The sequence below is a fragment of the Solanum lycopersicum genome, chromosome 10 (assembly GCF_036512215.1).
Source record: "Solanum lycopersicum chromosome 10, SLM_r2.1".
Lineage (NCBI taxonomy): Eukaryota > Viridiplantae > Streptophyta > Magnoliopsida > Solanales > Solanaceae > Solanum > Solanum lycopersicum.
The window spans coordinates 61,389,256-61,410,138 of NC_090809.1; the positions used below are offsets into that span (position 1 = coordinate 61,389,256).

The window sequence follows — 20,883 nt, forward strand, 5'->3', positions numbered from 1 at the left end:
ACTTTAAATGATAAAATTGAGAAATATATCAAACACTTTTTCCTATTATTTATAAACTATTTCATTTAATAAAATTGTATAAGAGTTAAAAAGTTTTAATAACAATAACGCCTTCAATAAAATCGAAGTATAAAAATAAAGTTTACATAAATCATTCTATTACATTATAAAAATAAAAAGATTAGTTTTAATTGGCTGTAAAAACGGTGGAATATATATATATATATATATATATGAAATTTTTTTCCACTGGCATACTAAGAAATAGTAAATAATTTTTATTTTATTTATTCGCTTTTACTATTTCCGTTCACTATTGTCACATTTTTCATACTTTGACTAATATTTTAAGATATAATTTTTCATTATGTTGTTATATAAAAAGTTATGTATAGTATTTTTCGTAAAATATTGAATTAATATAATCTACTTTAACTTAACAAATTAATTAAAATGACTTTCGCCAAAATATAACATGACAAATAAAAAATGACTTACGTTTTAAACATAATTTCAAATTACGAATTTGAATATTCTAAAGTCCAAATTTAATTTGAAGTCTTTTAAGTTATATTTTTCCAATATATTAATGTCTTTCTTTTTTGTGATATGAATAATTAATATAAAACTAACTTGGCAAAACAATTCATATAAGATGTTGCAAGTATAACTTAACAACCTTCAAATTATATATCAAATTAAATTCAACTTAGAATTAATCAAATTTACGATCCTAATTTCAAATTAGAATTAATCAAATTTACGATCATAATTTCAAATTATGTTCAAATTTATGATCATAATTTTAAATTAAAATTAATCAAATTTACGATTATAATTTCAAAATCATGTCCAAACGCGGACCGGATTAAGCCAATGCATATCTTATAAAACTTGTATGGTAGTCCATGTTAGTATAAGCTGTCAGCATTATACCTTCAATTTGTTTGTTCCCAATCAAACGAATTGCACGAGATCCAACGGCCCACACTATGGGAACATCATAGAGCTAAAATTTTGTAGTAATTAATTTGCAAATGGACAATTGATTCAGCTTCCTTTCTTCCCTATATTCCGTTTGACCTTTTCCCCGGATAACAATTTTGTAAAAACGTACAGGAGAAAAGGTCATATATATATGGTTTTTTGATCCAACAATTATTATCAAATTGTTGAATCTTCAGTTCATATTTGAAGGTAAATCTTTAACACCCTTTTGGTTTTTCTTCACTTTTCGAAGAACCCCTTTTGATTTGAATGTAAATTGCTCAGTTTTTGCGACGAATCATTGATGGGTTTGTGGTTATTTTCTTGTTTATGTTGGTTATGGTTAACCCCCAGTAAGTGGGTTGGCGAAAAGATGGAACTTTTAGCTTTTGTCTTGATGGGTTTTTGCTATTTTGGTAGTATTTACTGTAATGGTGCTAAAAGTTGATTCTTGGTTGAGCCAATGGTGTTTAATGATTTGGTATAGCTGAATTGGTCAGTTTTCATGATGGATTTTGGTCATTTTCTTGTTTCTGTTGTTTTTTCGTTAACCATCAGTAAGTGTATTGGCGAAAAGATTTGAGCTTTTTGGAATGTTTAGCTTTTTCTTGATTGGGTTTTGCTAATTTGGCTGTATTAGTTGTAATGATGCTAAAAGTTGATGCTTAGTGGAGCTAATGGTGTTAATGATTTTGTATAGCTGATTTGGTCAGTTTTCATGATGGATTTTGGTCATTTTCTTGTTTCTGTTGGTTTTTAGTTATCCCTGAGTAAGAGTATTGGCGAAAAGATTTAAGCTTTTCTGAATGTTTAGCTTTTGTCTTGATTGGGTTTAGCTAATTTGGCTGTATTAATTGTAATGGTGCTAAAACTTGATGCTTAGTAGAGACAATGACGTTACTGATTTGGTATAGCTGAATTGGTCAGTTTTCATGATGAATCATTGATCGGTTTTTGTCCCTTTCTTGTTTATGTTGCTTTTGGTAACCCCTAGTAAGGCGAAAAGGTTAAAGCTTTCCGGAACGTTTAACTCTTGTCTTAATTGGGTTTTGCTAATTTGCCAGTATTATTTGTAATGGTGCTAAAAGTTGATTTTTAGTAGAGCCAATGGTGTTAATGACTTGGTATAGTTTGGAGCTAGATTGAATTAGTTGCTAAGTTCCTCAGTTTTATATGATGAATCATTGATGGGTTTTCGTCCTTTTCCTGTTGCTATTGGGTTGTAATAAACCCCAGGAATAGTATTGTCATAAAAGATTAAGAATTTCGGAACTTTAAGCTTTTGTTTTAATTGGGTTATTCTTATTTGACAGTTTTAATTGTAATGGTGCTAAAATATGATTATCAGTAGAGCCAGTGGTGTTAATGATTTGGTATAGTTTGGAGGTAGATTGATTTGGGAATTAGCTGCTAATTACTTAGTTTTCATGATGAATCATCAATGGGTTTTCTTCCTGTTACTCAGATCAATTGTCGCTTCTTTGGTCCTTGCAGAAAGAGTTTATAGAACATCTGAAACATCTAACAGAGTAGTAAAGTAAGAGTTTCTTATGATATATCTTAAATATCATGTCATTTATGGTAAATAGGTCCTCAATTTTCCTCTTAACAAAAAAAGAGTTGTCTTAGGCTTATATCACTTATGCGTGGAATATAACAAAGCAACTATGCTTGAATTTCAAACTAATCTTGTTCGGATATATGAATTCTCAATATCATCTTTTAAGAAAGACACCAGAGTGGTCAATTGATTTTGGCTTCAAAGTAAGCCTCTATCTGAAGTGCAAGCTTTTCTAGCCGTATTTGAGAAAAGTAAGCTTTATCTGAATACTCCCAAAAGAAATAGAAGAACCTTTTCTAGCTGTAGAAGTGAAACATTTGAAGACCGTGATACTGATCCTATGAGAACTAGATATACAGGAAATAATCAATGTCAATCATAGTGGACATGAACTCGGCAAAATGATTTGCCTTCCGTTCAAATGCATTTGAGGTCCTGATGGCATATTTCTGTGAAGTCAAGAGTAGTATGCTTAACTTCCCTTTCCTGGCAAGGGATGTTCTTCTTCACTTTGGTTTGTTTTGCTTCATTCTTGTACGTACAGTGCAAACAAGTCAAGGCTTAATATGCTTCTTTATAACAAGCAATATCAAGATCATTACTACATTTACTTATTCAGAATTAATGCCTCATATTTTTACTCTAGTTTTTTCACTTCTGAGTATTTATCTCTATTTAATTTATCTCAGGTATGTGCTGCAAACAAGACCAGGCAATATTGAGGTTATTCAGCGAGTTAGTTTAAATCCCTAACGTTGACATCATTTTGGTGAAAGGTCAGATTCCCCCCCCCCCCCCTTCCCTCTTTATACTAAGTTTGTTTGTAAGTCCTCCAAAATGTGTTTGTTCTGCTTTTCATATGCTTCATGCGGAGATGACATATTCATGTGAATATTTATTTGCATGAAACGTTTTTGCTTGTCTACATTAGGTATGAAATACGTTGTAAAACAGTTCCTAAGGTGTATAGCATATCTGCTTTTCTCGATGACTAGGAATAATGGCTTATCCGTTATACCACGTCCCAGTTTGGACTTATATTTCTACTGTTCCTTTCTGTTTCAACACTCATTTTTTATTTTATTTTTGTACTTTCAAATCAGGAATATATATGGCGTCCTAACTCCTAGTTCCATCCATCAACATTACTTTTTCTGGTTTGAGAGTTTTGTACTTTTACTTGACTTTCACTTTTTACAATTAATAAATTTAACTTTTAATATTCACTTTATATTACGTGGACTTAACCTTAAGAGTTATCTTTTTTATAACTATACTTTTGGCCTGAGTTATGTGCGAGTGTTGACCAACCATCATGAAGCTTTATTTTCTGTTGTTTCTTCCACCTATGGGATTACACCGAGTATGTTGTCTCTTCCACCTATATGCTATGTTTAAATTATTTTTAGTTGCATCAACAAGCCTTATTTTACACTCAGAACCTTGTTGTACAATATTTTTGTTCCTCGTCTCTGCCTTTTGATGTCTATGGTTAGTTCCAAGCTTGTTCTTCCCCCTTATGCTTGTCTTCCTCTTTCCATGCGTTCTTTACTTTTGGGTTTTGGCTGTAGTGTAATATCTCTGAAGCGTTTTGGTATGGGTGCTGATCGTATATTGCATGTTTATAAAAGTCTCAGATATTATTTGTGAAGATGTTTGTAGCTTTGATTTTCCTTGCATTTGTCATAACTTGTCTTTTACACCTCGGAACTAACAACAAAAGATATTTGAAAATGAACTCCTTATGGAAAGCAGTTCCAAATTGAACTTCAAATGACCTACTCCCTTGTCCCAAACTGAATATCTTCCTTTATCAGTAAAAATCATCCTAAAACGATGCGCGTCTTCTGGAAAAGGATTTTTCACCATTATTTGTAACCGTAAGACCCCCAAATTATTTGGGACTGAGGTGTGTTTGTTGTTGATTTTACCTCAAAGAATTTGGGACTGAGGTGTGTTTGTTGTTTGATTTTACCTCAAAGAAATAGTTATGTGGAACCCACCTTTATTATTCCAAAAAACAACCTTTCTCTTTTTTGTTCCTATCTATTCCTTAATAACAAAATAGCCACCAACATACAATTACGAATTGTATATCGAGTCAGACTTGGACATTTAATTTGGTCATAGAGCTTATTAGGTATCCTTTTTATAATTTGGATAAGAATCAGAAGTGATGTTTATTTTTCATTTCTTTTTTTTTTCCCTAAGTTGCAATTTTGACTTCTCAGGTTAGAATGGCATCGTCAGCTGACTCATGGATGCGTGAATTTAATGAAGCATCCAAACTTGCGGATGAAGTCAGTTCTATGATTTCTGCGAAGAGCTCTTTGCCCTCTTCCGGACCTGAATCACAACGCCATTTATCTGCAGCTCGGCGGAAGATCACTATATTAAGGACAAGGCTTGATACTCTCCAGTCCCTACTGCAAACGCTTCCAAGCAAGCAGCCTTTGTAAGAAAACTGCATAAAGACTTCTATGTGGGTTTTAATGATAGTATATAAAATTGGCTTTCAATTTAATATGATTTCTTTCTAAAGTACTCACTGTTAAACCGAAAGATGGCAAATTAAGGTTTTCATGCTGCTTCAAATATTTACTTCAACATTTGTGATCCTTGGCAACATTTCGTGTTAGTTATTCAGTTGGCAAGAATGTTTTTGAATGTGTAAAAGGTGGATGTAATTAATGTCTTGAAGCTTGTTACCACATAATGAAAATTCTTCTCTGTGTATTGTCTAACAATTGTTGCAAGCTGTGATAGATTGAAATGATTCTTTACTTGTAAACAGATCAAAAAAGGAGATGAAACGTCGTCATGACATGCTTGATAATATGATTACGAAAGCTAATCAGATGGCATCTACACTCAACATGAATAACCTTGCAAATAGGGATAGCTTGCTCGGCCCAGAAACTAAGCGACCTGATGTTATCAGTAGGGCGACTGGTCTTGACAACCAGGATCTTGTAGGTTTTCAACGACAAGTTATAAAAGGTATGTCCCTCATACACTAGGAATCGACATGCTCTTTCTTGTTTCTTTTGAAAAACGTAGTTGATGTGGTTGTCTTTTGATTTATATTTAAAACAGAGCAGGACGAGGATCTTGATAAATTGGAGGAGACAGTAGTAAGCACTAAACATGTCGCCTTAGCAATCAATGAAGAGCTCAACCTACATACTGCACTACTGGTAGGTGTTGTAACTGTAAAAACTTTCAGTATTTGACCTTGAATACATCTTTATCACCACGGGGTTACCATGTTTAGCAGTGTTAACGTTTATCTGATATGCAGGATAACTTAGATTACCATGTTGATACAACAAACTCCCGTCTTCAGGTATTGCTTGTTTTCAATATGCTTCAAATCGACTTTTTGCTTTTGTCTGCGTTGTGTCTTTTAGAAGTGAAACTCTCTGATTTTGTCGCGCCCAAGCTAATGTGATTTTCATTGTCCTTCTAAACAGAGGGTGCAAAGGAAATTGGCATTTTTGAATAAGCGCACCAAAGGTGGCTGTACTTGGTTGTGCCTATTGATCATATTCATCGTTATTCTAGCCGTTGCCATCTTCCTACTGGTAAAGTACTTGTGATGATCCACAACGTTAAAAGTTTCATCCGATTCTTCTTCTATCGTTCATTGTTGGCTATACAAGAGAAGCCAATATGTTGCATTCCTCTTGCAACTTCTTCATTCAGCTTCAGAAGTTCTCGCTATAGAAGGACTACAGATTTGTCCTGCATTCGTTATGAAAGTATGTGTTATGTATATCTTGTGTTTTTCGCGTAACGTTAAAGAGCTTTTAATTTCAGAAGAAAGAAAACTCAGCCATGGATATACCTGTGGTGATTGTAAGAGAGACAAGTCTTGTGAACACTTCAAGTTTATAGTGCAATGCATTTTCAGGCTTATTTAGCAATTTTACTTCAAAACTATATCACTTGGCAATAATGCCTTTGAATGTGTAAGGATCTTAATCCATACTAACATCAATGGATCGTAGCAAGGAACCTTGATTTCAGTTCTCGTCACCTCATTAAATCTCATAGCAAGAAACTTGAGTCGAGGCATTGCAATCGAGCAAAGAAGTAATCAAAATGAGGGATGAATTCACTTCATTGGTATTTGGTTTGTAGTCCATTTTGGGACCTATAGTCAATAGAAACATTGAATTTGGGTCTACAATAAGCGAACACGACTATACGAGCATAATTAAATCTCGCTATGCTAGTCATTTCTTTACTACAATCTTTTACTGTTGTGATTGACTTTCAATAATAAAAAGATTCAAAAGATGATTTACTAAACACATGAAATAGATAGCGAGACAAACTTGTTCCTTCAGCTGATTGAATCTCAGTTCGGATTTAAAATTTATCAAAACTAAAATAAATATAGAAACTTAAATTGCGAAATCAGAAGTTCGTAATATTTTATATAAAATTAATACCTATAACTATAAATTTTGAACAAGCACCTACATAATTAGTTCAATTGAGTTTATTTTTTAAAATTTAAAATCAAAATTAATTATTAAATTGAAGTAAAAAATAAATAAGTTTATCATTTTCTTTTTATTTTCAATTTCCTTTTATTGGTTTTGGGCCGGATAGTCCATATCTTGAACCGACCCTCGAAAACTTTTTATATTCAATAAATATATAATCGCATTTTGCTTTTTCCCCCAAATTCCCTAAAACCTCACTTCACATCGCCGGCGACGAACACTTCAGGTATTCTTCTTTTCCGTTCTGTATATTGAAATTGAAATCTCTAGATTTGGTTATATTGTTATTAGATTTGATATTGATTTGATATTTTGTTCAATTTTCCAGCTTGTTTGGTGGTATATATCTTCAGTTAGGGTTAGGTTAGGGATTTTGAAGTTTTCGAGTGTTGTGGGGGATAGTTGATTGAAGCATATTGTAGAAATGGATGATGAGATTCAGAAAACGCAAGAGGAGAGGAAGAAGATGGAGCAACAGCTCGCTTCTATGAATACGGTGACTTTTGATACTGAATTCTATAGTTCGAATAAATTTGAGGGTTATGAGAAATCTATTCCGGTGAATGATGATGATGATACTTTTGATACGGAGAATGAGGTTGCTAGAAAGATGGCGTCTTTCACTGCGCCAAAACAGTTTTTTAAGGAGGTTCCACGGGGTGCAGGGGAAGAGGATGAGCCCAGTGGGTTTAATAAGCCGAGTAAGATTATTGATAGGGAGGATGATTATAGGAGGAGGAGGTTGAATAGGGTCATTTCTCCTGAGAGGAATGATCCTTTTTTGGATAAGACTCCTGGGCCGGAAGTGAGGACTTATGCGGATGTTATGAGGGAGGAGGCCTTGAAAAGGCAGAAGGAAGAGTTGATGAAGGAGATTGCGAAGAAGAAGAAGGAAGAACAGGAAAAAGCAGCAGATAAGAAGGAGGAGGTTGAGAAGCCAGCTCAGAAGAGGAGGAATAGGTGGGACCAATCGCAGGATGAGGGTGGTGCGAAGAAGGCGAAAGCTGGTTCAGATTGGGACCAGCCGGACTCGACACCTGGGATTGGAAGGTGGGATGCAACTCCCACCCCCGGCAGGGTCGGTGATGCAACACCCTCTGTCAAGAAGAATAGATGGGATGAGACACCTACACCTGGTAGGGTTGCTGATTCTGATGCTACCCCTGCTGGTGGTGCTACTCCAGGTGCAACCCCAGCTGGTATGTCTTGGGATGCTACACCAAAGCTTGCAGGTCTTGCTACCCCCACGCCTAAAAGACAGAGGTCAAGATGGGATGAGACTCCAGCGACTATGGGAAGTGCAACTCCCATGTCAGGTGCTACCCCGGCAGCAGCTTATACACCGGGTGTTACTCCTGTTGGGGGTGTTGAACTAGCTACACCAACCCCTGGTGCCATTAATTTGCGTGGCCCGGTTACTCCTGAACAATACAATTTGATGAGGTGGGAGAAGGACATTGAAGAGAGAAATCGACCCTTAACTGATGAGGAGCTTGACTCTATGTTTCCTCAGGAAGGTTATAAGATTTTGGATCCTCCAGCGTCCTATGTTCCCATTAGAACACCTGCCAGGAAGCTTCTTGCCACACCAACTCCTATAGGGACTCCTCTGTATGCTATTCCAGAGGAAAATCGGGGTCAACAGTTTGATGTACCAAAAGAAATGCCAGGTGGTTTGCCATTTATGAAGCCCGAGGATTACCAATATTTTGGTTCTTTGTTGAATGAGGAAGATGAAGAGGAGTTGTCTCCCGATGAACAGAAGGAGCGAAAAATTATGAAGCTTTTGCTCAAGGTTAAAAATGGGACTCCACCTCAGAGGAAAACTGCTTTGAGACAGCTCACTGATAAGGCCAGAGAATTTGGTGCTGGGCCCTTATTCAATCGGATTCTGCCATTGCTCATGCAGCCTACACTGGAAGACCAAGAAAGGCATTTGCTTGTTAAGGTTATTGACAGGGTACTGTATAAGTTGGATGAATTGGTTCGCCCATATGTCCACAAGATTCTTGTCGTGATTGAACCTCTGTTGATTGATGAAGATTATTATGCTCGTGTCGAAGGGAGGGAAATCATATCTAATCTTAGTAAGGCAGCTGGTTTGGCGACTATGATTGCTGCCATGCGTCCAGATATTGACAACATTGATGAATATGTCAGGAACACAACTGCTCGAGCTTTCAGCGTTGTTGCATCTGCGCTTGGTATTCCTGCTCTGCTGCCATTCTTGAAAGCAGTTTGTCAGAGTAAGAAATCTTGGCAGGCTCGTCATACAGGTATTAAGATTGTTCAGCAGATTGCTATTCTTATTGGTTGTGCTGTTCTTCCACATTTGAGGTCTCTGGTGGAAATTATTGAACATGGTCTTAATGATGAGAACCAGAAGGTTAGGACCATTACAGCTCTTTCTCTGGCTGCTCTTGCTGAAGCTGCTGCACCATATGGTATTGAGAGTTTTGATTCTGTTTTGAAGCCCTTATGGAAGGGTATTAGATCACATCGTGGCAAGGTTTTGGCTGCCTTTTTAAAGGCTATAGGTTTCATCATTCCTCTTATGGATGCTGTATATGCCAGTTACTATACCAAAGAAGTTATGGTTGTCCTTATTCGTGAGTTTCAATCACCTGACGAGGAGATGAAAAAAATTGTGCTGAAAGTGGTGAAGCAGTGCGTCAGTACAGAAGGTGTGGAGCCAGATTACATTCGACAAGACATTCTTCCGGAATTCTTCAGAAACTTTTGGGTTAGAAGAATGGCTTTGGACCGCAGAAACTACAAGCAACTAGTTGAAACCACTGTGGAGATAGCAAACAAAGTTGGTGTTGCTGATATAGTTGGGAGAATTGTTGAAGACTTGAAAGATGAGAGTGAACCATACAGGAGAATGGTCATGGAGACTATTGAGAAGGTGGTTGCAAATCTTGGTGCATCTGATATTGATTCTCGACTAGAAGAGCTGTTAATTGATGGTATCCTTTATGCCTTCCAAGAGCAAACCAGTGATGATGCCAATGTGATGCTTAACGGATTTGGTGCTGTTGTAAATGCCCTTGGCCAGAGAGTTAAGCCATACCTTCCTCAAATTTGTGGTACTATAAAATGGCGACTGAACAACAAGAGTGCCAAGGTGAGACAGCAAGCTGCAGATCTGATATCCAGAATTGCAGTAGTTATGAAGCAGTGTGGGGAAGAACAATTAATGGGCCATCTTGGTGTTGTCTTGTACGAGTACTTGGGAGAAGAATACCCAGAGGTTTTAGGATCTATACTGGGGGCTCTCAAGGCTATTGTGAATGTTATTGGTATGACTAAAATGACTCCTCCAATTAAGGACTTGCTTCCTCGGTTGACCCCTATTTTGAAGAATCGTCATGAGAAAGTCCAGGAGAATTGTATCGACCTAGTTGGTCGAATTGCAGACCGTGGTGCTGAATTTGTTCCTGCAAGGGAGTGGATGAGAATTTGTTTTGAGCTTCTTGAGATGCTTAAAGCACACAAGAAAGGTATCCGTCGAGCCACAGTGAATACATTTGGGTATATTGCTAAAGCGATTGGACCTCAGGATGTGCTTGCAACATTGTTGAACAATCTTAAGGTGCAGGAACGTCAGAACCGTGTCTGTACCACTGTCGCTATTGCTATTGTTGCAGAAACCTGTTCTCCCTTTACAGTCTTGCCTGCCTTGATGAACGAATATCGCGTGCCTGAGCTTAATGTCCAGAATGGTGTCTTGAAATCCCTCTCCTTCCTTTTCGAGTACATTGGAGAAATGGGCAAGGATTATATATATGCTGTAACTCCATTACTGGAAGATGCTCTTATGGACAGAGATCTAGTACACAGGCAGACTGCTGCCTCTGCTGTGAAGCACATGGCTCTTGGTGTTGCTGGTCTTGGATGTGAGGATGCACTTGTCCACCTTTTGAACTATGTCTGGCCAAACATTTTCGAGACGTCTCCACATGTGATCAACGCAGTCATGGAAGCCATCGAAGGAATGAGGGTCGCACTAGGAGCAGCCGTAGTCCTCAACTATTGTCTCCAGGGATTGTTCCATCCAGCAAGGAAGGTTCGAGAAGTTTACTGGAAGATATACAACTCCCTCTATATCGGCGCCCAAGATGCCCTTGTAGCTTCTTATCCTATTCTGGAAGACGATGAAAACAATGTCTACAGTAGGCCTGAGCTGAACATGTTCATTTAGATATTTCCCTCTTATATCTGCTTTGCCATTTTTTTACGCGTTTTCGTATTCCAGCACGATGAAGTAGCGTAGCGTCTCTTGTTTTCAACTACACTTGTGATGTATCTTATATTCTATTGTTCCCCGTTTTCCCTTTTTAAACACATTTGCTTAGCTTTGTATGAAGTGTTTTTGGGTTGTGTGTTGATTTTGGTTGATGTAAGGCTGATTTTGTCTTGCAAACTTTTCATGCACAATATGACATATTGAGGATTACATAATTTGCCACCCAAGAGGTGTGGGTGGCATAATAATTAGATATTTCGAATTTGAAATTAGAAAATATAAAAACTCTCGATAGTATTTTCTTTTTTCAAATATCATATAACATCACGATTTAAGTATGAGTAGATTGTTTTTATATATAATCATAATATTTGAGTTAATCTCCACACATATAATTAATTTTACGATATATTGTTATCTTTTACTAACACAAATATCTAAATAACATATTTCTCCTATACCTCAACTAAATATCAATCCTTTATCCCTATTTCAAATTATTTGTAGTATTATTTTTATATACAGTTCTTTTTAAAAGATATTAATTAGGAGTTGTTTCGATAAATCTATCTATCTTTTAAAATTACGATAAATAATTTGAGACGGGTGCCATATTGAGTCATGGGTATTACAAATTTGTTTATTCTTCTATATATGTTGCTGTAAAATAGTCTTCTTATCCAGAAAAACCAAACTCAAAACTGGAGAGATGGCTCTCCTTATCTTCACTGCAACAACTCCCTCTGTTCTCCTCTCATCTCAATCTTCCTCTACTTCACAAGCTTCTGCATTCCCTGCTTCGTTATGTAAGTATTGTTGCTTAATATTCTTTGAAGGATTACTCTCTAACTGTAATAATCTGTGTGTTGTTTGGGATTTTGATTTGGGGGTAGTTCTTGAAAAGAGTTTTTATAATGATTTGGAGTTCTGGGTCACTTTGGTTAATCGGTATATGGTATTGAAATTTGGTTCTTTTTTTATGGGGTTTTCAATTTAAGGTGTTTGAGCTGGGTTTTGGGTTTTTTTGAATTCTGAAAGTTTTGGAATTTTATGTGTGTGGTTTGGGATGGCTATCTTTTTTGCTGATTTGGGTATCAAAAAGGAAAATGTGAGGTTTTTGTTGTCATGTTTTCGTTGCTCGTTGATGTTAGCATTGTTGCTCAATATTCTCGAATGGATGCTCTGTATGAGGGACTGCTGTGTGATTTGAGATTTTGAGTTCGGGGGTTATTCATGAGACATTGTTAAGGGATTTTGAGTTCTGGGTTTTGCTTTAAATTAGTTTAATTCCATTGTAGTAGACTCTGTGTTGTCCTTTGGTTACTTGGTGTATGTTGTAGAAATTTCTGTTCTTTTTGCTAGAGGGTTTGAATTTAGGTGTTCAAGCTGGATCTTTTTTCCCATTTGGGTGTCAAAAAGGAACATGTGAGGCTTTTGTTATCATGTTTGTGTTGCTTGCCTGCTTAGCATTCTCGAGTGAGTACTCTGCAAGTGTGGTCTTTGTATTGTTTGAGATTTTATTTCGGGGTAATTGTTAAAACTTTGTTAAGGGATTTCGAGTTCTGGGTTTTGCTTTGAGTTAGTGTAATTCCTTTGGACTAGACTATGTGTTGTTCTTTGGTTACTTGGTATAAGTTGTAGAAATTTCTGTTCTTTTCGCTAGAGGGTTTGAATTTAGGTGTTCAAGCAGGTTTTTTATCCCCATTTGGGTGCCAAAAAGGAACATGTGAAGCTTCTGTTATCATGTTTTGTTTAGAGAACCCTTGATTTGGCTTAATTGAAATGAACCTGAATAGAGCAAATGGGTACAGAGGATTCGTGTAGCTGAACCCAACTAATTTGGAGTTGAGGAAGTTGATTGGGGAGCTGGCAGGGTGGGGGGGAGGTGGATCAGGACCTTCATTTTCATTATATTTGATTTTAATTCGTCCTTCACGATTTGAGGTTAATATGTGCCTTCTATGTGATTCCGGTTGATCAAGTTTATCCCTTTTCTATTTATTCACTGTTCTTTGTGGTATTCCATCATTAGTATATTCATTTCTGTGCACACACTGCACTTGACTATTCTAAACATAGGATATTCATTGATCTCTTGATTCGACAAATTAAAATAGTGGACTCTAAAATTTTGAAGTCTCCCTCTTTTTTCTGCCATTTCGAATAAATGATACGAATTGTGTGCTCAATTGCCTTCTTGGTTGTTCATATGACCACACTCTAAAAGGTTCTGAATGTTGTGATCTATTTTGTATTAGCCTCCAGGTTCTGCAACAATCACTTTACCCTGACACCTAAGTCTTATGCCAATGGTTATATTCAAGCACCTTTTATCTTCCAAAGGAGAGGTGCATTGATTGCTACAGCGGCTGCAGACATTGATAGTGTCGGTTCAGATAATCCTGAGCCTTCACCAGAAAAAAAGGAGGAAAGTGTGCCTGTTGAGAATCTCCCTCTGGAGTCTAAGCTTCAAGAGAAGCTTGAACAGAAGATGAAGATGAAATTGGCAAAAAAGCTTAGACTACGGAGGAAGAGACTCGTTAGGAAGCGCCACCTAAGGAAGAAAGGACGATGGCCACCTTCAAAGATGAAGAAGAACAAGAATGTCTAAACTTAACCTGAAATGCCTTGCAAGTGTCTCGTTTTTTCTCGTAGTCTTTATAATATCGAAATACTGTAATCTCTGAGATCATTTTCTTCAACCTGTACCTGATACCTTATGAAATTGATTAGATTTTTTCCCGATTTGTTTCTTGTTTTTTGATGGAATATATTAGGTTTTGAACTATCTTTTATGTTGATTCGTAATGTTACAGTCATTCTTCATTTGCTGTTGTGGAGTTCTCTTTTGCTGCCTGAGCCTTCTGCTTTGTTTTGGAGGCTATGTATGATCGATTGGAGGTTCTAGCTGAAAGATGGCTTCAGCTTGATGGTCTCCACTCCCTTCTGTTCCTAAGTTTATGATGTTTTAGCTTGTTGAAAAGTTCTATGGATAAAATGAGTACTCTCTCTTTTCTGTTTATCCTTCTCATTGTCACCACTAAACTAAGGGGACAAAAGAAGCTGAATTTTCATGCAGTCTGTAATGTGTCAATAAGTCTCCAACAGGTTTGGTGATCTGAGGGTATTAGACATTGGAATATCCTGTTATACACATCGATCGATGTGGAAATTGGTACTAACTGTCCCAAGAACATTGGTCTAGTGGTAAGAACACAGTGCGCGCACCAAAACCTAGTTATTTAAGCAGGGAAGGATAGAGGGGCAGATTGTCTTCTGGTTCTTGATGCATATTGCATTTTGCAGGATATATCTTAACTCCAAGTCCAGTTATTCAATTATGGGCTGACAGTAACAAATCTGTGGATCCTCAAGTTATATAAGCTAACAACTTTAGTCCAGGCCTATATAATATGCACATGTGTGAAAATGATTTAAGAAAAAGAGACCAAAGTGGAATCTGTCATATTAAGAAATTTTGATAAATTTGACTGATGTGGAGAATAAAAAGCAAAAAGGAGCAACTCCACTTACTACTTCAGTGCATTTTTGGTCAAATCAAAGCACAAAATGTCATCCAGTTTGTGGTTGACATTATTTGCTTTCAAGTGCCCACATATCAGCCACATCAATGGCTAGATTGAGTGTTGCTGTTATCTAACCTTCACTATTTCTGAAACTTTCTGGGGATTTTTTTGAGCATGATTTTCACATAACTTGTCATAATATTCTTTTCTGTGAACACACAGCGATTTAGCTATGAAACTCGCAAAACAATGAAGAGTCTGCTTAAGTAGGCTGTAAAGAGAAGCTAACTAATCAAATATACAAAGGCTACCGGGTGTAATAGCTGAGGGTGAGACAAGCATTAAATATGGCTAATTTTACATACATTTTGCCAAAAGACAAGCAGGCCATGAGAAAAAAAAAGTTACATTTCTCAGTATAGTCCCAACTCAAGTCTGACGGACAAATAGTCAGACTAGAGTGTCACCCCTAAGAATATTGAATTTGCAGAGGGGACAGGTTGCATTGATCCTTAGCCATTTGCTAATGCATCCATTGTGAAAATGATGATTGCAGGGAAGAACACACAGCTCTGCCCCTTCTACATATTTGTAAAGGCAGATGCAGCATTCCTGCGTAGACAAAACAATATTCACATAAAAAGTTAGCCTCTATGGTAAAAAGATGATATAAAGGAAGTTTTGATATATGACGACGATTATCCTTGTGCAAGCTCTGCTTATATCGCCAGTTAGAAGTTTGAATAAAGCAGGAGATGGTAGGTTAGACTACTATGACACAGAAACAACAGTTGATATCAGAAGCTAAAATTTTGGGGTTTTGTTTCGGAAGCATGATGAGAAATTGGTAAAAGGGAGAATAACAGTCTGATGCACAGGATATGCAAGAACTTTTTAGATGAATTCAGAACATAAAGAAACTCGCATGTTTACGTTTAGAGAAAACTACACACTGTAGTGCCCGCGCCAAATATATCTGAGAAAATCCAGATTCCTTCATTCAATGATCTCGAACCAACTCATTGTAGAATTTCCATTTTCAGTTACTTCAAAAGATTCCCTCGATTACAATGGAACTTTTCTCTCCTCTCAATGTTTATGTTTCCAGTTTCCAAATTTTGATTCTTCCTCTGTTTCTAATAATAGTTTACAGAGTGTACTTATAACATACTCAATGTGATTCCCACAAGTGGGGTGTACGCAGACCTTACCTCTACCTTGTGTGAGGTAGAGAGGTTGATTCCGATAGACCCTCGACTCAAGAACAGTGAGGAAAAAAGATTATAATGGAGGATAAAGTGGGAGGTCATGCTTACAGAATCATCTGGTTTAAGAGCAAGCTCAGGTACAGAGGCACTACTATTGAGCTGTGATATTGAGTGATCTTCTCCTGTCTTCATTTTTACAAGGTTCCCTGAAGTATTTAGTTGGCCATATCTATACTTGGGAAGAGTCTTGATATCATTTTCAGATGCTCCATCTCCAAGTCTCATGGCATATGCAACTGTTGCGATAAATGGAAAAAAGCAAAAGAATGCGAAGAAGACTACAATTCCCATCGCAATGCAAAAGATCATAAAGAACACATCAAATGCTAGGAAAACAACTGATAACCTGCAAAATTAAGAATAGTTTTATTTAAGCTATTAAACATACCACATACACATTCATATGTTATAAAGAAAGGCCAATAAAACTAGTATAGTACCCATACACCGAATTAACGATCACCACTTAATTTCTTCAGCTGCATATATCTAAGGAACCTTCCATTTATTCAAGCTCACACCTCGTATATTTTCCCAACAACAACATACCCAATGTAACTCCACAGGTTGGGGGTGGGGGGATTGGGATAGGTCTAGAGAGTATGCAGACCTCACCCCTCCCTCATGGAGGCAGAGAGATAGTTCCGTATATTTTCTCAATTTTCCTTTTTTCTTTTTCATTTGCTTTGCGGGGATGGGAAAAAGGGGAAATCATGGCTCACAGTCGTTATTATGAAGGTAAAACTTCAAATTCTAGAAGCATAGCTCATACCAGTAAAGGCGAGGTGAATCTTGCAGAAGTTCCTGGCCACCCATAACAATCCAATAAAAGCCAAATACCCACCAGATTGATGAAATCACAGTATTGACTGATTCCAACCTCTTCATGATGCTGCTAGAAAAATAACACAATGTAAAGTTTAAATTCATAACCTTCATCATTTAAGAATGATAACATCATCACACTCAAATTACCAAAGTTCTATCAAAGTATTAAGCGCTTTAGTCTCGAGTTCCAGGACTAAGACAGAGAATAATATCTGTATGACTGGACTGAAAGGGGCTAGGATGTGAAGTAGGCATTGAAATTGAACCATACGTAATTTTGAGAAAGGAAAGAATTTCTCATTTCTTTCCCTTCCTTGAGCTTTAAGTACAACAAACTAATTGATTTCTTATTCTTTTAACTTCTTAATCGTTTTTATTTTTGAGGTGAGATGGAATGGTTGTTGGAGCAAACAACACAAGCTTGGGCGTATTGATATGTCATGTAAACAACCGAGACCTGAATTTTAATTCAGTATTAGTCCTTGAAAGGTTGGGACCCAAATGTTCATATTACGAGTAACACTCCACTAATGCGGTCCAGCACAACATATCAACTCTATGGAAACTATCAATTCCTAAGATGTTCAAGACCTGGTCAATTTAAACAAGTCTATGAAGGAGGTTGGTGTCTGCTACAACGCAAACACAAGAAGATACAAAGACTCAATTTAATCAAGATGCTAACATAAGGGCAATAGTGCAGTCCAGTGATTAGATCAACTTACTCAGAAGAAATATCAAAAGATCAGGGGAGTGAAGAGAGGGGAGGTGAAGCCTCCAATTTCACCATGCTACTTTGACTAGTTGAGTTCTTGAGGTTTGTTGACATAACTATACATGAACACTATTTTACGCAAGTACAATGATATCTTCTTAGCGAAGTTAAAGAAAGAAGTCCCTTAAATGCATTTGTTAGAGTTATCGACTTACCGTTGATGAGATATATCAACAAATCAACTATGTCTCAATCCTAAACTAGTCTAAGTCGGCTATATGAATCCACTATATTAAGTTGTGCTTTATTGAGATCCAGCTCACTCCTACAAATAATTTGTTTTCAGAGGCAAATTAGGGATTCTAAAACTAGAGGATCTAAGTCCCACTTATCCATAAATGGACAAACAAGCTATTAACTATGGGATATCTCCAGCAAACTTGATCATTTGAGAAAAGGTCCCTAGAGGATCTTAAGTTATTTTTGTGCATGTGTGATGAATCCTGACCTCTCCTATATTAGCTAAAACTTTTCGGAGCGGATGGACATTGCTTTACTACAGAGATGAATCAGAAAGATGCGAAAATACTAAATGCAGTTACTCTCATTTGATACTCTTAAGAAATAAGTATGATTTCTTAGGAAGACCAACTAAAGCCCATAAAACTTCTCAATACATGCTTATATAATCTACATGCTTGTCTTCACTTCAAATATCTGGACATTGCTCAGAAGAGATCCAACAAAGCCAGTACATAGACTGCTATAGGAGCTTTACACTTCCAGTGACATGAACAGAATGGCTCCACCCCACGACCATCACTCCGTGAATTGTCTCATGGCACCACAAAGCATAGAGAAACAACTCTAGTTTAAGGACATCTGAAAATAAATTGCTACTAGATTTGGTTTTCAATCTACCCGTAAAGCAGACAACTTTTATACAAAAGCCATGTTAAGGTGATTAACTTTTACATATCCAAGAACTAGAAGCTAGACTTCATTTATCAAATAAATTCATTGCTTTAAAAGAATTTACACACAATACTAGAGGCTACACTTATTTCAAGTGGATCATTAAAATGAAGCGAAGCACTGTTAAATTTCTGTCTTTTGATACAATTACTCCTAGATAGACATCACCCAAGATATACATGTAATATGTACCACCAAAAAGATGGGATCTTTTTTGTGATTGTTCATAAGAATCTTGCAATAAAAACTTATACTTTTTGAGTAACAAAATGCTACACATCTTTGTTAAAGGCATGCTATGTTGCTGTCCCTGTTGTTATTCTTTGCAAGTCAGTAAACTAGGAACACTATGAGTCTATGATGACCAAGTTTTAGGACAAAGATTGATTGAAATCAGAAACCCAAAGAGGGAGAAAAGGACAAATACAATAATATAATACTAGTCAAACTAGGTAGATGGATTTCTTAGGATTCCATCAATTATGGACTATCCACCCTACTCCCACTCATCCCAATCATCCCAACCTCAAAGAGAAACCAAAAACTTACTGCAAATAGAAAAAAAGACAAAAAAAAATTCTAACACAAACCAAAGAATATGGCAATAAACAATAAAAATGCTATGAGAAGAAAAGGAAAAGAGAAAGAACATATTCCTTGGTAATGAGTAACATGCAACAAGCCAACTACAAACAAAGTTTATATTCCAAAAAAAAAAATTAATAACCATAACACACCTAAAGTATCCTGATTTTTCAAGTTCTCAACCCGAAGTATGACCAACTATTTATCAAAACACACCTCAACATGAACTATTAACTATTCATCAAAACACACCTCAACTATGGGTCGTTCCATTCTCCTACATGGAATCACCATCATTCAAGAGGAAAGTGAACAATTGATAATTGTGATATGTTATGAAATACTTGGTGATAATTCATTTAGAGAACTCGAGAAACCTCTCTAAAAACCTCCCTAATCAGAAAGCTACATAAACCATCCAGTCAGATTAAAAAGTAACTGCATAAATTAAGCAAAAATTAATAACAATACTAAGAAGCAAACCCTAAAAATCACAAAAATTGAAGTCCTGGAGTGTACCTGCTGTGAAGCAGTGAAAAAGAAGAAGCCCCATCAAAATTCCCAGCATCAAAATCATCAAAACTCCTTCTTTGAAACTCAACCCAAATAAAACCAACATGCAAGAGGCACTGAAGTGCATAACCACCAATCCAAAGCCTCAATGGAGTAGAAGGCTTTTCTCCAAGAGTAGTCAATAACACAAAACAAGAAACCAAAACAAATGCCAAATTCCATATCACATCAAGAAACACAATAGGTCTTGAATACCCATAATCACAATAAGAAACCCCATCACCATAATCATCAAAACTTTGATTGTGAAGATTGAAACAAGAGGCCAATCTTGTTAAAGAAAATGAAAAAGGGGTACTTAAACCTCTAAAGTATCTTGGTTCAAACCCACCATTTCCACTAACTAAATTTCTATGCAATTCTTGGTCCATTTTGCATAAAGTTTCAATCTTTTTGCTTGTTCAAGTATTTTTATCAAATTTTTTTTGGTGGGGGTGGGTATTTTGAGGTGGGGGTGGGGTGTGTGAAAGTGATGACTAGTAATTTTGGCTTTTTGGGTGAGAAGTGGTGGAATACTATATATATTGGGCTTTGAAGAAAAAGGCAAAATCAGCAGAAATTCTGGTTATTCTTGGTAAGTGCCATTGCCACTCTTGTGAGTGAGGGGTCCAATTTTGTCATATACATAAATTATGAAATGAAGGAAAAATAATAAAAGGATAATTAACCTAAATAATCGTCCACTCAACTCTTTAAAATTGAAAATAATTCACTAATATATTTGATATAAAGTTTTAAAAAAATAAATATTGCTTCTGAATCTTGTGAGTTCGGATTAAAGATAATTAAAATACATAAAAATATATATCAAGTGAAAAGTTAAAATCCAAATATTGTCAAAAAGAAAAGGAAAAATATTTTTTAAAGAGTAAGATAAATAAATTAAATTAAATTTTCTTTTTTTATAATATGTATGTAATTAACGTATAACCTATATATGTATATCGATAAAAAAGGATAAATTATAAATTTGAATAACTATTTACGTAAAGATCATTAAGGGAAATAAAAAACAAAAATAGAAATTGAGTTAACATAATTTCCTCTCATAGTTAGGAATATATTAATTTTTGTCAATTTTTTACTCATAGAATAATGTGA

The 20,883-nt window shown here is 36.1% G+C and overlaps 4 protein-coding genes across 5 annotated transcripts; 3 read left to right on the top strand and 1 right to left on the bottom strand.

Moving 5' to 3' along the window:
* The first annotated feature begins 865 nt into the window (after positions 1 to 865).
* LOC101252340 (syntaxin-51) lies at positions 866 to 6,487 on the top strand. The gene is made up of 7 exons (XM_004249287.5): positions 866 to 1,197; positions 3,238 to 3,324; positions 4,780 to 5,003; positions 5,343 to 5,548; positions 5,645 to 5,745; positions 5,850 to 5,894; positions 6,022 to 6,487. The coding sequence occupies exons 3-7, from the start codon at positions 4,786 to 4,788 to the stop codon at positions 6,145 to 6,147; spliced, it is 696 nt and encodes a 231-aa protein (XP_004249335.1). The 5' UTR covers positions 866 to 1,197; positions 3,238 to 3,324; positions 4,780 to 4,785; the 3' UTR covers positions 6,148 to 6,487.
* Positions 6,488 to 7,148: 661 nt separating this feature from the next.
* LOC101252641 (uncharacterized) lies at positions 7,149 to 11,453 on the top strand. Its single transcript, XM_004249288.5, has 2 exons — positions 7,149 to 7,288; positions 7,391 to 11,453. The coding sequence occupies exon 2, from the start codon at positions 7,487 to 7,489 to the stop codon at positions 11,264 to 11,266; it is 3,780 nt and encodes a 1,259-aa protein (XP_004249336.1). The 5' UTR covers positions 7,149 to 7,288; positions 7,391 to 7,486; the 3' UTR covers positions 11,267 to 11,453.
* Positions 11,454 to 11,990: 537 nt separating this feature from the next.
* Positions 11,991 to 14,056, top strand: LOC101252938 (plastid-specific 50S ribosomal protein 5-like). The gene is made up of 2 exons (NM_001329952.1): positions 11,991 to 12,117; positions 13,570 to 14,056. Exons 1-2 carry the CDS (start codon positions 12,021 to 12,023, stop codon positions 13,920 to 13,922), a joined length of 450 nt encoding a protein of 149 aa, NP_001316881.1. The 5' UTR covers positions 11,991 to 12,020; the 3' UTR covers positions 13,923 to 14,056.
* Positions 14,057 to 15,105: 1,049 nt separating this feature from the next.
* On the bottom strand, positions 15,106 to 20,379 carry LOC101253241 (RING finger superfamily protein). 2 transcript variants are annotated; one of them, XM_010313867.3, is made up of 4 exons: positions 19,729 to 20,373; positions 16,879 to 17,001; positions 16,155 to 16,452; positions 15,106 to 15,450 (listed from the first exon to the last, which is right to left on the bottom strand). In XM_010313867.3, the coding sequence occupies exons 1-4, from the start codon at positions 20,151 to 20,153 to the stop codon at positions 15,289 to 15,291; spliced, it is 1,008 nt and encodes a 335-aa protein (XP_010312169.1). In that variant the 5' UTR covers positions 20,154 to 20,373; the 3' UTR covers positions 15,106 to 15,288. The 2 variants fall into 2 exon arrangements, with proteins under 2 accessions (XP_010312169.1, NP_001316883.1); NM_001329954.1 differs by having other exon boundaries at positions 15,119 to 15,450; positions 16,879 to 16,998; positions 19,729 to 20,379.
* Positions 20,380 to 20,883: the final 504 nt, after the last annotated feature.